This window comes from Loxodonta africana, chromosome 4 (genome assembly GCF_030014295.1).
Source record: "Loxodonta africana isolate mLoxAfr1 chromosome 4, mLoxAfr1.hap2, whole genome shotgun sequence".
Classification (NCBI taxonomy): Eukaryota; Metazoa; Chordata; class Mammalia; order Proboscidea; family Elephantidae; genus Loxodonta; species Loxodonta africana.
In genome coordinates this window covers 29,271,788-29,287,058 of record NC_087345.1, presented here as the reverse complement: position 1 = coordinate 29,287,058, position 15,271 = coordinate 29,271,788, and the positions used below count along the sequence as shown (strand labels likewise).

The 15,271-nt window shown below is 39.2% G+C and overlaps 1 protein-coding gene across 1 annotated transcript in view; it reads left to right on the top strand.

Moving 5' to 3' along the window:
- Window positions 1-6,850, top strand: part of MYBPC1 (myosin binding protein C1) — a 69,447-nt gene extending 62,597 nt beyond the window's left edge. The window contains exons 25-28 of the mRNA XM_064285121.1: window positions 934-1,093; window positions 1,778-1,914; window positions 2,537-2,723; window positions 5,103-6,850. Coding sequence (XP_064141191.1) covers window positions 934-1,093; window positions 1,778-1,914; window positions 2,537-2,723; window positions 5,103-5,167 — 549 coding nt within the window. The 3' untranslated portion in view covers window positions 5,168-6,850. The remainder of the gene's footprint in view (window positions 1-933; window positions 1,094-1,777; window positions 1,915-2,536; window positions 2,724-5,102) is intronic.
- The last annotated feature ends 8,421 nt before the right edge of the window (window positions 6,851-15,271 follow it).

Below are 15,271 nucleotides of genomic sequence, written 5' to 3'. Positions count from 1 at the left end.
AAGTGCTGTGAAGAAAAATGAACCAGGCTAAGGTGATTTACCATGGACTGCCAAAAGAACGAACAAATCTATCTCGGAAGAAGTACAGCCGGAATACTCCTTAGAAGCTAGGATGGCAAGACTGCATCTTACATACTTTGGACATGTTGTCAGGAGGGATCAGTTCCTGGAGAAGGACATCATGCTTGGCAAAGTACAGGATCAGCAGAAAAAAAGGAAGACCCTCAACGAGGTGGATTGACGCCGTGGCTGCAACAGTGGGCTCAAGCATAACAACGATTGTAAGCACGGCGCAGGACAGGGCAGTGTTTCATTCTGTTGTGCGTAGGGTCGCTATGAGTCAGAACCAACTCAACAGCACCTAACAACGACAAGGCGATAAAGTGCATCCAAAACAGTGGGGAGGCATAGGGAGGAAGATCTCTGCTAGGAGGTGATATATCTGAGCAAAGATCTGAAAGACCCTAAGTTAATAATATTGTGCAAATTTATTGGACAATCTTAATTTTTCTCTAGTGAGTTTGTTTCCTCTCTTCTACATAATAGATAAGTTGGCATTAAAATTTTATGGATAGATAGATATAGACAGACAGTACAGTTATGAAGAAACTATACAAGTAATAGATTATAGCTAAGGTGTGAATTTAATGTAGAAATGGAGATTAAATTACATAGTATTTAATTTGTTTAATCTAAAGTGTTAATTATAAATATGTTAATTATATAAATATATTATGTAAGCACAAATAAATTATATAAATGTATTAATTATAATTTGTGGATTGCTGTTACTCTCACTGTAAAATGCTAATTCACTTGGTGCTTTTTTTTCCTTTTAGTTAATGAAGGGTTCCTGTTTTTATATGAAGCAACAGTTGGAAATTTTGTGTATTTTAATGTGATTTTCCTCAAATAATTAATTTTTTCCTTCAGGAATGGTTCACTGTCATTGAACATTATCACCGAACCAGTGCCACCATTACTGAACTGGTAATAGGAAATGAATATTATTTCCGGGTCTTTGCTGAAAACATGTGCGGCCTCAGTGAGGATGCAACAATGACTAAAGAGAGCGCCATGATCGCCAAGGACGGTGAGTGGACTGGGTATCTGGAAACCTTGGTTCCCAGTGACTAGGTAGAGAAGACCGAAAGGAAAAGTGATGTGGTGTAAGGGAATAAGAATATAATAAACCCACTTTAAAATTACGGTAAAAATGTTCAAGTAAAATCATAGTTTTCTAAGTAAAAAAATTCAAGTAAAACAATATTACTGTTACATTTTTTAAAACCTAAGCTTTAATTCATTCCAGCTTTCGAACAGTTGGCCTATAAATGACTGAAGTCACAAGGAAGGGAAAAAATAGGCATTTACTTCTTGAATTTCTGTTACTTTTATTCTTGGACACCTTCAATATAGCTACACATGGACCCAAGCTGCAATGAGAGAAGCTGAATTCCAACCTTACCGTTTCATTTCATCATAAATCACTCTCTTTAAAGTCCTTCCTTGTTACTTTCACATTAGTACACATTTCTGGTTAAAATACTCAGACACCAAATTCTTCTCAATATTTATTTTTCACTTAACCGCTCTGGCTTCCTGTGCCACATGTGACTGGCTATATATGTGTACCCTTCAAAATGTGTCCTGTGTGGCATTTGCTCATGTTTTTGCATGTTTTTCTAAGCTCAGGGAACTTTTAATAGTGACTGAAGTATGCCAAGAATAATATAATCTCAGGCCAACTTGGAGATGTTTCATGTTTGTTTTTAAGGTAAAGTCTACAAGAATCCAGTGTACGATGACTTCGATTTCACTGAGGCTCCCATGTTTACTCAGCCTTTGGTTAACACCTACGCTGTAGCTGGCTACAATGCCACCCTGAACTGCAGTGTGAGAGGAAATCCTAAGGTACCGTGGTTTTCTATCAAATTAATTAAATTTAAGAATTAACTCCAAACTCACTCTTTTGTATCTTCCGTGTTATAATTGTAAGTAATAATATAAACTGATCTTTCAGCTACTAGGGAGTCCTTGGGTGGTGCAAACGCTTAAGCAGCTCGGCTACTAACTGAAAGGTTGGTGGTTTAAACCCACCCAGAGGGATCTTGGAAGAAAGGCCTGGTGATCTATGTCCAGAAGGTCACAGCCATGAAAACCCTATGGAACACAGTTGTACTCTGATACACAGGGGGTCGCCATGAGTCGGAAGTGACTCTGCGGCAACGGGTTTTAGGATGAGTTAACATCATGGGTTCGTAGATTAGATTTAAATGCAACGGAATCCGTTTCAGAAGCTTGCCCTAGAGCTGTCCTCTGAACAAATCCGGCTGATTTCTCCAGGACTGCCCGTTTGCATGCTTGCCGAGCGCTAAATAGAATTTAATTCGAGAAGCACTCTTTAGTAGATACGCATTCTTCTTCGATGTCCTTCCTTTCTAAGCCAGGCTTTAAGATTCTGCCTCTGGTTCTGACAGTCTATTAATATGCTAAATACAAACATGTTTTGGCCTTTCTTCCATCTTAACTTCAGCCCAAAATAACCTGGATGAAAAACAAAGTTACTATTGTGGATGACCCACGATACAGAATGTTCAGCAACCAGGGCGTCTGCACCCTGGAGATTCGCAAGCCCAGCCCCTATGATGGTGGCACCTACAGCTGCAGAGCAGTCAATGATCTGGGGGCAGTGGAGATGGACTGCAAACTGGAGGTGAAAGGTATGATACCCAAGACCTCTTTATAGGTTAAAGTTAAAGAAAATCATTTTATTATTGTTCTTACTGCAGAAATCTAAATGGTTTGCCAAAGTGGTTGGGGAGAGAAGTTTTTACGTTTTGTATTCATCCTTATTTACTTGTTGAAAGCTACTTGATTATTTCAGTAGACTCTTTTTTTTTTTTTAATCCCTTGCAATTCTTTTTAACTAAAGGAATATTAATTTTCATTTGGATGCTATGTGCATAGCATGGTGAGAATAAATAAAGTCAGAGGGCAATACTTTGGTGGCGTAGTATCTGTAAAAGGATCCTAGTGCGAGAACTCAACTAATGAAACTGCAATTACAAGATTCACCCTCATTTTTAAATTAGTTTACTATTTTGTGAAGCTGGTGGCGTAGTGCTTAAGAGCTCAGGCTGCTAACCAAGAGGTCGGCAGTTCGAATCCACCAGCCGCTCCTTGGGAGCCGTAAGGGGCAGTTCTACTCTGTCCTATAGGGTTGCTATGAGCTGGAATCAACTTGATGGCAACAGGTTTGATTTGGTTGGGTTTTCAATATATGTTTGGATAAGTTTACTAATTTATTGTTTAATATTATAGAATATAGCATCCTATATTATAAACAATTGCTTCTAAAGTCTCACTAAGGAATATCCGTGTTGCAAGTAATTTAGACCAAGAAAACACATAAGGATTTATGTGGTAGAAACGTCGCAACAAACCTGCCATCTTAATTCATTTTTTTAATATTAATTGACTATAATTTTTTTTTTTTTTTTTTATGAAAACCCTGGTGGCATAGTGATTAAGAGCTACAGCTGCTAACTAAAAGGTTGGCTGTTCAAATCCATCAGGTGCTCCTTGGAAACCCAATGGGGCAGTTCTACTCTGTCCTATGGGTTGGTATGAGTTGGAATCAACTCAATGGCAATGGGTTTGGTTTGTTTTTTTGGTATAATTTTTATATTGAATTTTTTCTTGACAATCAAAACCTACTTTGGGATACCGTGAAAACTCCTGAACCTGCCAGAGTTACAGTGATGACGTGATAGGTGACAGAATCCCAATGTGTTTTCTCTTGTTCTTATTGTATCATATTGTCATTCTGTGCTAGCCAAAGTCTTTATTTTTTCTACCTCTCTATATGAAGAAATTATCTAAAAGTCAGAAAGGCTACGACATACAAAACTAATATAAGTAGTTATTTTAGGAAATCATGCTAAATGTTTAGAGTAGTTATGTAAAAAATAAATACTTTTTTAGTCCTAAGCGTGGTATAAATATGGCAGAGAAACTTCTTGAAACACAGAATTTTCTTTTATAGCTTTCAAAAACCAATATTCTCTCACTTATTCTCTCCTCAGATATACAGTATAGTAGATTCATAGTGCTAGGAAAACTTATTTTTCTTTTTCCTCTCAAATATAAAGTATATAATAATCTTAGAAAAGCTCAGCCCTTACTACTGAGATAGTTCTTACAAATGTAAATGTTATTTTTTTTCCAGTTGCCTTATTAGCTTTAAGTACAGCTTTAAGTCACAGTTGCAAATACATCTGGTTTCTATACCTGTAGTCTTATTTGGGAAACCCTGGTGGTGCAGTGGTTAAGAGCTTCGACTGCTAACCAAAAGGTCAGCAGTTGGAATCCACCAGCCGCTCCTTGGAAACCCTATGGGGCAGCTCTACTCTGTCCTACAGGGTCACAATGAGTTGGAATCGACTCGATGGCAAAGGGTTTGGTTTGGGTATTTTTAGTTAGTCTTATTTGGGAGCCCTGACTGCGTAGTAGTTAAGGGTTTGGCTGCTAACCAAAAGGTCGGCAGTTCAAATCCACCAACTGCTTCTTAGAAACTCTATAGGGCAGTTCTACTCTGTCCTGTAAGACCGTTATGAGTCGGAATCGACACAATGGCAATGGGTTTATGGGTTTTAGTCTTATTTGTTCCAAGGTATTGTTGATGTTTATGTTTCAATATACCTAAAAACCCCAAAACAATACCACTCGTAAGTGCTTTATTGCTGAATAACGTTCAATAACTGAATGTTGCTAATGATATAAAATGATGCTTTCATGGATGGTTCAAAATTCAGGTGGGGGGGACCTCCATGAAAGTGAACAATGTTATACATATAGATGATGTATTTTTATAGTGTGTAATTGAATTTAGTAACATGAATAATGTATTTTAATATGTAAGGTATCAACTGTGATATATTGGTAAAAGCTTTTGGTCCTAGAAATAAAGCTGAGATTGTTTATCATCAGATTGTTATCTGATAATAGGTGACTTGAATTAAGTTAAACTTTAAAAAAAAAAAGGTAAGAATGTCAACCGAGAATAAATAAATACTGGTACAAATATTCTAATTCTGCAGTGATATATCAAGGAGTAAATACCCCTGGACAACCAGTCTTCCTGGAGGGGCAGCAACAGGTTTAAAAAGTTCATATCCCACTGGATATTTCTACCTTCTGTTCCATTCCTCTTACATGAAAACGCATTTTGCATGTAAAGCTTGACTTTCTCATTTGCTTTTAATTGTATTTCTTAGCAGCTCATGGCATACGGTATTTATGCCATGGATAAGGAAGGCCAAATTATTCAAGGATATTAAGTAATTTAGGGACCAAATTTTGTCAGAAAACTAAGTACTTGACTGTAAAGCTAGAAAGCTATATTTAGGCATGATCTCATTTTTTGCGTAAGGCTATCAAAACCAGGGAATGAATGACATTTCTTTAAGATGTTCATTTTTCACATGTAGAGGGATACAGTCTTCCTTTAAGGCAGTTTCCAGTGTAGTTCCTTAGAATCACGTTGAAACTCGGAAAACTGAACATTTTTAAGTCGCTAAGTTTAAGAAAAAGTATTCTGGGTATTTTTGATGGGAACAGGACACAAAAATATATTTACTCTTTGGAAACTTTCACATTTAAGACTTTACAATTACAGATTAACTAGTAGCATGTTTGTAATGCATCTATCTGTTGGACATTTTCATGGGACTGAAATTTTTTCACATATTTATGAACCTAGTTAAAAGACCAGAAATCTCTAGGTCCTGTTACAAAATGTATAAAGCTAAAATTAGTCCTATCATATGTATATAATTCACACCCATTTGGAAGAGCAAATTAAAGAGTTCTTTCAGGCTGGGTGAACAACCCCATGTAAACTCTAATGAAGTAGATCCATGCCTCAGTTTACAGTGTTTGCTCTCTGAGTTCTCCAAGATGATGTCAGTTTTCCAACAAGGAATTAGAGCTCTCTTTAGAGTTTTGTAGATTATATATGTAATCACTTCGTAGCCTAAATTTGTTTAAGCCTTGTGTTTTAGATCAGTTATGTATAATCAGATTAGAATACAGTGTTATAGAATACTAGTTTAATATTTAGATCTACTTGATAATTTTGCCTTTTAGAATTTCAACATATATATATGTACACTAACGCTTTGTCTATTGTCTATGTTTTTCTTTTGTTGAAAAACACAATATATATATGTTGTAGGCTTTTGTTTCCCCCCTCCTTAAGCTAATGGTTTGGAAGCTCTTACCATAAATATTCACCGTACAATCAAATTGGCTCTGCCACCCGCTTAGACACAGTGGGGTAGAAACCAATTTATTGTGGTTGTGCATATTAATAAATTGTTTACATATTAATGTTCCTTCTGAAGTGACTGGATTCCTGCCCTTCACTCCATGTGCTTCTCTTTTCCTACACCTTTCACATGACTAAGGATTAATGAAATCACCTCATCATAATCGTGACTGTAATTTCATCCAACAAGTACTCAACTTTGGTGTTAGCACTTGTATTAATGCTTACAACTTCTCTCTCTCTCTCCCCCTCTCTTCCTTGGTTGTAGCACATTAAGGATTTTTGAATGTATATTGTCATCTAAGGTAAGCTTTCATATGGTTTTGGCATATGAAGCTTATGACTGTCATAAGCCATACAAAGCCTGTGGAGTATGGCATGATTTTCATTATGGAATCCAATGAAAATAGAGTCTTTAAAATCGCTAACTTTGTAGCTTTAATTTGTATTTCAGTATCTTGATATTAACGGCTAGTACTTTTTCCTCACGACAATCTCCTGTTGACATGAAGCAAGTTGTTGAATGCAATAAATAGAGCATGAGTGAAAGCATTTAATATAGATTAAAATGCCTGACAGCCAAGCATTCTGATGTCTTTGCATCAAGGAATGGACATGTACATAAATGGCATCATTTCTATCAATATGTGACTTGGATTTTTTTTTTAAAAAGAGAATGACGTTCTCAAATTTGCATTCAAGAAGTTTTAAGAATGTTCACATGGCATGCTGTTTTTGTCTGTACGTGAATTTATTAGCAAGTAGTGAAGCGCTTCTCTAAAGGACCATGAATTTTTATGGTTTCGTGGCTTCTCTCTTAAAGGGTACTTTTATGTTTTAAGTATAATTCAGAAACACGGAAGGTAAGTATGAAGTATCAATAGGTGTTTCTCTCACCTTCAGAAGATACTGGAGAGGTCTTATGATTTTTAACAAAATAGTTCCAATATTTTGCACTTTCGAGACTGTATTGAAGGTGCTATAGCCACAGTTAAAGGGCCGTTCTCTTTCTTCTTCTCCTATGTGCTTGAATTGGAACTCTGTGCTTAATTAAAACAGAATATTAACAAACTGGAAGCAAATCTTCCCGCTGATCCATAACCTGGTGTGCTTCATTCTGCCCCTGAATCACCTGTAGACAAATCACAAAACATCTTGAGGGGCAGTAAATGCTTCCCAACCATTAAGGAATTTAAACCACACTGAATAACAGTAGGGGAAGAAAAAAACAAAACAAACACAAAAAACCACTATGGGTCAGCTGGGAACTTGCTTTTCCTTCTAGATGCCAAGTGCTTTAAATTCTAAATGTACTAAAACCAGGAGGAGATTTCCAAGTAGGGACTGAATGAATCTTTGTCACTAACTAGAACATAATTAGTCATGTTTCCAGGGAGCTAATCAAAAAGCATTATCGCAGCAATTTTTTCACTTAGATGGTTTTGACTTTTCCTTTCCCTTTTTGTCCCTCTAGGTGGGCTTTCCTTCTGCAGACTCCTCTTGCAAGGTGTGCCTCCTAACATAATTGATGCATATTTGCGAGACGTACACTCAAGCACTCCTGAGGGATACTAAGGGCCTGGGCACTGCCTCGCTGCACGCCACTGCTTTGAAATCTGGTTGCAATGAGAAAGCATTTTCTGTTTTTCCACCAGGCATACCAAGTGTGGTTGTTTTCTTTCCTCCTAATGTTAAAAAAAAAAAAAAAAAAAGTTTGCCCGGATTGCTTAATTAAAAATTGCAAACAAAATTTCACATGAAGTCAGCACTTTGGTCATTGTCGTCTGTCCTTGGTCACTGGACTTTACAAAAAAAAAAAAGCTGTAGAATAAGCAAAAGCAGTTATTTTAAAAGTATTAAGCTGGAAATGCATTTTTCTCTCAGGGTGAAAAAACAGCACAACGCACCATGATAGAATATTGAAAACCCATCCTGCTATTGGCCTAATAGATTTTTCTAAGCAGGGCAGAGTTATTTCACACAGGGCCGCTTAACACCAGCAGCCTTTTTCTGTGCCTTTTTTCCATTTGCGTTTACTAAGAGACTTACTTCTTAAAGTCTAACTTTCAAACTAGTTCTCTCAACAAAAGGAAAAATGTATTCAGTTAATGGTACGATAAATCTGAAGTATATGACAAAATGACACAGTATTCGTTTATATGTTTGGGGTTGGGTGCTCAGACACAGAGCTGAAGACAAAAGGCTGGGAGGAAGATGCTACTAGATTCAGGCCTGGCCTCCATGGTGTCACGTATGTGGTCAAAACCGGTGGCCATCGAGTCGACTGCAACTCATGGTGATCCCATGTGTGTCAGAGTAGAACTGTGCTCCATAGGATTTTCAATGGCTGAGTTTTTTTGGAAGTAATCACCGGGCCTTTCTTCCAAGGCACCTCTGGGTTGAACTCGAACCTACAACCTTTTAGTTAGCAGCCGAGTTGCACCACCTTGGGAGTCCTGTTGTGGCATCCTGGCCAAATCCCTGACAGCTCCACCAAAATGACTGGTCATAGAAATCGAGGGCTATTGGAGACTACAGAGCAGTTACAGATTTAGGGTTTGCTGATGGCTCCCATTTAAATTAAAGGAAACCTTTTTAAAAATCTAGCAGCTGAGAAACATTTGTACTAGCCCGTAATTGTTTTAGCAGCTTCCTCCACTCTTCTTGATATTATGAAGTTTTGGTTAAGAGAGTAGAGTAGGAGCGTAAGGAGTTTTTCCTTCTTGATCTTTTGTTTCATGGGCTAAATACATTGTTATTTGTAGCTATCCGGGCAAGACATTTTAAAATATCTGCTTTTCTTCTTCACCAAATTGGAGCTGGGAAGTTGTGATGGTGGTCATGGATCTGGCTTGATGGGGGGGCACAGGAGTAGGGGTGAGATGGCTCAAAAAGAGAAGGGTAGTAGCACTACATTTGAGAATAGTGGAGGAAACTGAAGGAGCCCTGATGGTGCAGTGGTTAAGCTCTTGGCTGCTAACTGAACCAGCCAGCTGTTCTGCGGGAGAAAGACCTGATGCTCCTTAGGAAACCCTATGGGGCAGATCTGCTCTGTCCTATAGGGTCACTATGAGATGGAATCAACTCGATGGCACATTACAACAATGGGGAAACTCTACAGTTCCTGACCAAGCAATGGGGTGGCTTCTTTTTCTGTTCTGATTGGGTAGTGAACTTGCCTGACTGGTTGTTAAAATGTTGACCATCCCCTCTGTTCCTACACTCTCAACAACTCCACAACATTAATGTGTGCAATTCCTGTGCAAACACCTGTTTTACTCAGTGAGAAGCCTATTTACGCGTTATCAGCTAAGAGATTTTATATAAAGCAAGTCTGGCACATCTCCAAAGACGATAAGACTGTATCTCTATGTGCAAACCAAATAAATCACTGTGGCAAACTAATCAGGGTGACCCCTGCAGCCTGGCTTCTCCGTTCGGGCCACAATGCGGCAGCTGAGTTGGTTGCCTAACTCAAAGAAAATGCATGTGGACTAGTTTTGCCACATTATGGTCAAGGTTGTTAAGCCATTGTAAACCTGTTAAGCCTAAAAGTGACTATAGTGCCTCCTTACAAAATTTCAGCCCCCCCCGGTATGACTTAAGTTCTCTGACTGTATTTTCTACTGATAATGCTGTTTTTTTTACATCTGACCTCTCTTCATATTAAAGGTACCCCCACATCAGAAAGTTTCAATTAAGAGGAAAAAGCCCATTTTGAAACGGAAAAAGGGCAAAAAATATCAGAAGCTGTCATTTCTATTTTTTCCTGTATTTTTGTCCTCATTTTGCTTCAATTTCACTCCATTAAAGAAAAATAATATATTCTAGGAACTTACCAAACATTCCTTTTAGGGAACTAAACATTCATTGAAGTTTTTAAAGGATCACACGTATTAGCTGACTTTAAAAGAAAGTTTGATGGATGTTCTCATTTAAATTAATACAGAAGTAGAAAAAAAGCCTCCTAGTTCCAAAAAACATTGAAACAGAATAATAGGTCCTTAACCATTCATTTTTAAATTGAGTTCTGAAACATTCTATTCAGTTCAACAAATGAGTTTTTGACTGTCTGATGTGTGCCCAGCACTGTGATGCATTCAGCTAGGAACCCAATGATGAATAAGCTACTTCATGCCTTCAAGGAATTGGTCATGTGTAATATTAGTGCACAACGGGAAATGTATAAACAAGGTAGACTACCTATGTAATAAGAGAAATGCAAAGAGTGATACAAGGATTCAGAAGTTGAATAATGTGGTTTGTGTATTTATTATCATTGATGTATGTATCACAGCAGGATGAAGTATTGGACATGTTGCATTATTTTTCTAAGTCAAATTAAATATGACTCTGAGCTCCCCATAAGTCAGGGAGATCAAGAAATTCTGTCTTTTGGGGGGTCCTATTGCAGCCTTTGGGTCAACTGGAATCAGAGGGCTTTCCTGGTGCTTGCAAATGTAGAGAAGGAAAGGCTTCTGGTCTCTGTCTACACTAGTGACCACAGAGATGCTTGTGGTCCAACTGAGCATGACCAAAGAGGGGTGACTCTGAAACCTCCCTGAGTGTAGGCATAGGGTCTTTTGGCTGCCATTTTTAAAGATGTTCTCCATGGGAACACTGGACAGTTCCACCACTCAGTATCAGCCTTAGACCTGGGCAGGAAGGGCCTCTGCATTTCAGCGAGCCTCACTCTGGCCTTCCTCTAGCCTTGTCTCCCTCTGCATGGTAGGAGGTCCATGGAACCAAGTGGACATGCCCAGATTAAACTTGGATAACCTTGAATGAACAAGAGAAACAATCCCACAAATGGAACGACCAGTTCTCCTGAGCACTTTCATCACCTTGTTATACTCACCTGAGGATCTCTCACTATCCCCAAATGCACTGCCCAGAGAAATTCTTGCCTCGTCAAATATTTTTCTTCTATCTGGAGTAGATTACTTGGAACCTGATACCAGGGAGGTGGCAGAGGTGTTAGACACTGTCCAGAAAGGGGTCTCAGGAGGTAGCTTAGGGTTAAAAAAAAAAAAAAAAAAAGGGTACACGTTGATTATTAATAAGTCGTTAAGAAAAAAAACCCTTCCACTCAAGTGCATGATCAATCCTAACTTCTTTTTCTCCCAGACAATAGCTTTAGAAAGAGTCTTTCTTTTCTTTATAGAGAAGCACTTAACATAGCTGCCCACAGGTAAGAGATCCCCCCTTTTATTTCTCTGCTCTCATCTTCATCCCAGTCTTGGAGCCCAAGGAAATATCTTAAAGACAGTATATACCAATTTTAAAACTTTGGCTTAATGTTTTTAAAGTTAATTAAAAAAAATAACAACTAAGAGTTACTAGCAACCCTGTGGCAAGCAAAGGAACCATTATTCATATTTTGCAAGGTACCCCTCCCCGCCTTGGACGATTGCGACATTATCTAATTGGAAGGGACCCATGTTTCAAAATAAGCCAAAGCTGGTTAGAAATCATGTGCCCATTTGGAAATTCCAGGCAAAAGAGAGCCAAAATAATATATACCCTGCAGGTTATGGGAGGGAGTGCCATTTGGCTGGCCATCCCAGCTCCACTCCTGAATGCCCACTGGGAGGAGGGGGTCCTTGTCAATTCGGTTTCCATTCTGGTATTGGGAGGTACACTGAGCTGGAGGGAGCTGGGGTGATAGTGGAGGTTACCAAGGAGAGGCAGAGCCCCTCTTTGCAGGGTTATTTTTATGCACTTCCTAATAACTCATAAAAAAAATAATAACTCATAGTCAGGGCTTAATAAACAGTAGCTACATGATGCATTGTTCCCTGGGTTTTTCCATGCTTGTCAAGGCCTCAGAGTGGCAAGCATGAACTCTGGACCCAAAATCTGCCTTTAGTATCTCCACTTCTTCAAGAGTTAAATAAGTGATAGATTGGGGCGGGGGAGGGGAGCTGTGACAGAAGGGACTCAGTGCAAGGCCAAGCCCTAGGAGCACCAGCAAGCAGGAGGGAGGGAAGCAGGACAGACCAACACATTATTATTTGGGAAGGGCAGTCAAGAGCAGCCAAGGCAGATATGAAGTCAGAAACATCCTTACGGGGCAGGGAACTAAAGAAAGAGGGAACAGCAACAAGAGCCGGAAACCGCTACTAAGACCTTCAGATGTTTATTCTTTGAAATGTATCCACATGTTGTATTCTACTCCATGATGTACGAGTTTATTTCAATATAAAAACAGTTTAATCTTTCCAGATCCCCAAATGGATATTTGTTCCGTCAGGCACACTGTCAGGAGCTAAAATATCCCAGTTTGAGTATCACAGCATTAGATTAGAGAAGTCCCACCAACAAGCAACAGCCTCACCAACGAACAATTACTAAACATATAGACGTTATTATGCAATCTGTATGTACTGTGCAATCTGTATGTATATAACGATGTGATCTGTGTGCGCCTTACACACACACACACAAACACACACACACACACACACACACACACACACACACACATAAAAAATGGTCACCTTCCAGTCGATTCCAACCCGGGGAGACCCCAGTATGTCAGGGCAGGCCTGTGCCCCATAGAGTTTTCCGTGACTGATTTTTTTTTGTGAGTAGATCACCAAGCATTTCTTCTAAGGCACCTCTGGGTGGATTTGAACCTCCAACCTTTCAGTTACCAGCAAGTGCATTAATCGTTTGCACCACCCAAGCGTTCCTGTCATCTATCATGCGTACCCATGTATGTATGTGTGTGTATATACAGATAGATAGAGATAGATTGATATGTATTGTTGTCGGTAGTTGCCGGAGAGTCAGTTCTGACTCATAGCAACTCCTGTGTGCACAGTAGAACTGCTCCATAGGGTTTTTGTCTTAGTTATCTAGTACTGCTGTAACAGAAATACCCCAAATGGGTGGCTTGAAAAAACAGAAATTTATTTTCTCATAGTTTAGGAGGCTAGAAGTCTAAATTCAGAGCACTGGCTATAGGGGAAGGCTTTCCTTCTCTGTGGGCGCTGGAGAAAGGTCCTTGTCTCTTCAGCTGCTGCTTCCTGGTTCCTTGGAAGTCTCCATGTTTCTTGCATCTATCTTACCCCATCTCTCTCTGCTAGCTTATTTAATCTCTTTTCTATCTGAAAAGAGATTGATTGAAGATACACCCTACACTAATCCTGGCTCATTAACAATAACAAAGACAACCCATTCCCAAATGGGATTGTAACCACAGGCATAAAGGTTAGGGTTTACAGCACATGTTTTGAGGGGACATAATTCAATCTGTAACAGTTTTCAAGGCTGTGACCTTTAGAAGCAGATCACCAAGCCTGTTGCCCAAGGTGTTTCTAAATGGGTTTGAACCACCAACCTTTCAGCACTTTATCATTTGCACCACCCAGAAAAAACATATATATGTTTCTTCTTTGCCCTGAAAAGAACAGCTTTAAGTAAAATTAAGTGAGTCAAGCTGGTTGGTTTAGTTACCTAGTGCTGCTATAACAGAAATACCACAAGTACGTAGCTTTAACAAACAGAAATTTATTTTCTTACAGTTTAGAAGACTTGAAATCCAAATGCAGGGTGCTGGCTCTAGGGGAAGGCTCTCTCTCTCTGTCGACTCTGGAGGAAAGTCCTTGTCTCTTTTCAGCTTCTGCTCCCCAGCGATCTTCATGTGGCTTAGCATCTCTTTTCCCCCATCTCTGCTTGCTTGCTTACTTGCTTCATCTGCTTTTATATCTCAAAAGAGATTGATTTAAGGCACACCCTACCCTAATACTGCCTCATGAACATAACAAAGAAAACTCATTCCCAAATGGGATTATAACCAGAGGCATAGGGGTTAGGATTTACAACACATATTTGGGGGGGATAATTCGAACCATAACACTGGTCGTCTCATCCTTTAATTGCCCTCTGAGTCCTTTTTCTCTTCTTTCTACCCTGCCCCTCTTCCAGCTGGGGCTCAAGGGCCTTGCTCAGAGTGGTGCTCTCTCTCTGGAGCCTCTAAGACTGTGCTCTGTGTGCTTCAGTCCCTCCCGACTCAATACGTGGTCCAATGACCAGCAGTGTGGGCAGCACCTGGGAGCTTGGCTAGAAATGAAAACTTCAGGGCCTGCCCCAGACCCACTATGTCAGAACCTGCATTTTAACAGGATCTCCAGGTAATCTCTGTGCATATTCACGTCTGGGCGGGGGGCACCCATATAGCCTTCTTTCCCTCTTTTTCCCTGCATCCATATTTATTTGGGGCCTTTCTCAGACAGAATGATGTGTTCCAAAGGAAAGAGATTCTGAAAAACATATCTGTTATAAGGTATTCCTGATAACGACCTAATGTGTTAATCCTAAAAGCCCTAACGCAAAGACAGGAATAGCTCATGGGATTTCAGGCACCACAGGTTGCTAAAGGAATTTCTGAGGAAGGAGATTCCATCTAGTGTTCTTCAAATTATACCATGGACAACATTTGAAAGCAGTAGGACATGCACTCAGAAAATAAAAAGATAATAAATTAAAAATGGTCGAAGGATAGAGACAGAGTGCTAAGAACAGTGGCGGGGTAGGGAGGGTGGGAATCAGTTTCCTTCACCCTAAACTGCTTTCGCAATTCCAGATAAAGAAAAAAATCACCGTTACAACATCTCAGAGATTCTGTTTTGAAATTCTGTGTTGTGATCTTGTCCAGGAAATTAAGAGAGGAGAGCAAAAGTTTCAGTGAACCTATTACGGAATACCAGATATTTATTCGTGTGTCTTGTAAGCTACCATAGTTCCATAAAGTTTGGACTTTAGAGTCTCAAAGTCCAAAGCTATAAAAACACAAAGTAAATCAAAGCAAGTAACTGAAACTAAAGCATGTATTTGTACCACAGAACTATATGAATCTTATAAATACCCTACCTGCTGGTATAAAGCTCAGAATTCTAAACACAAGATAGTTTGACTACTAAAAACAAAAAAACC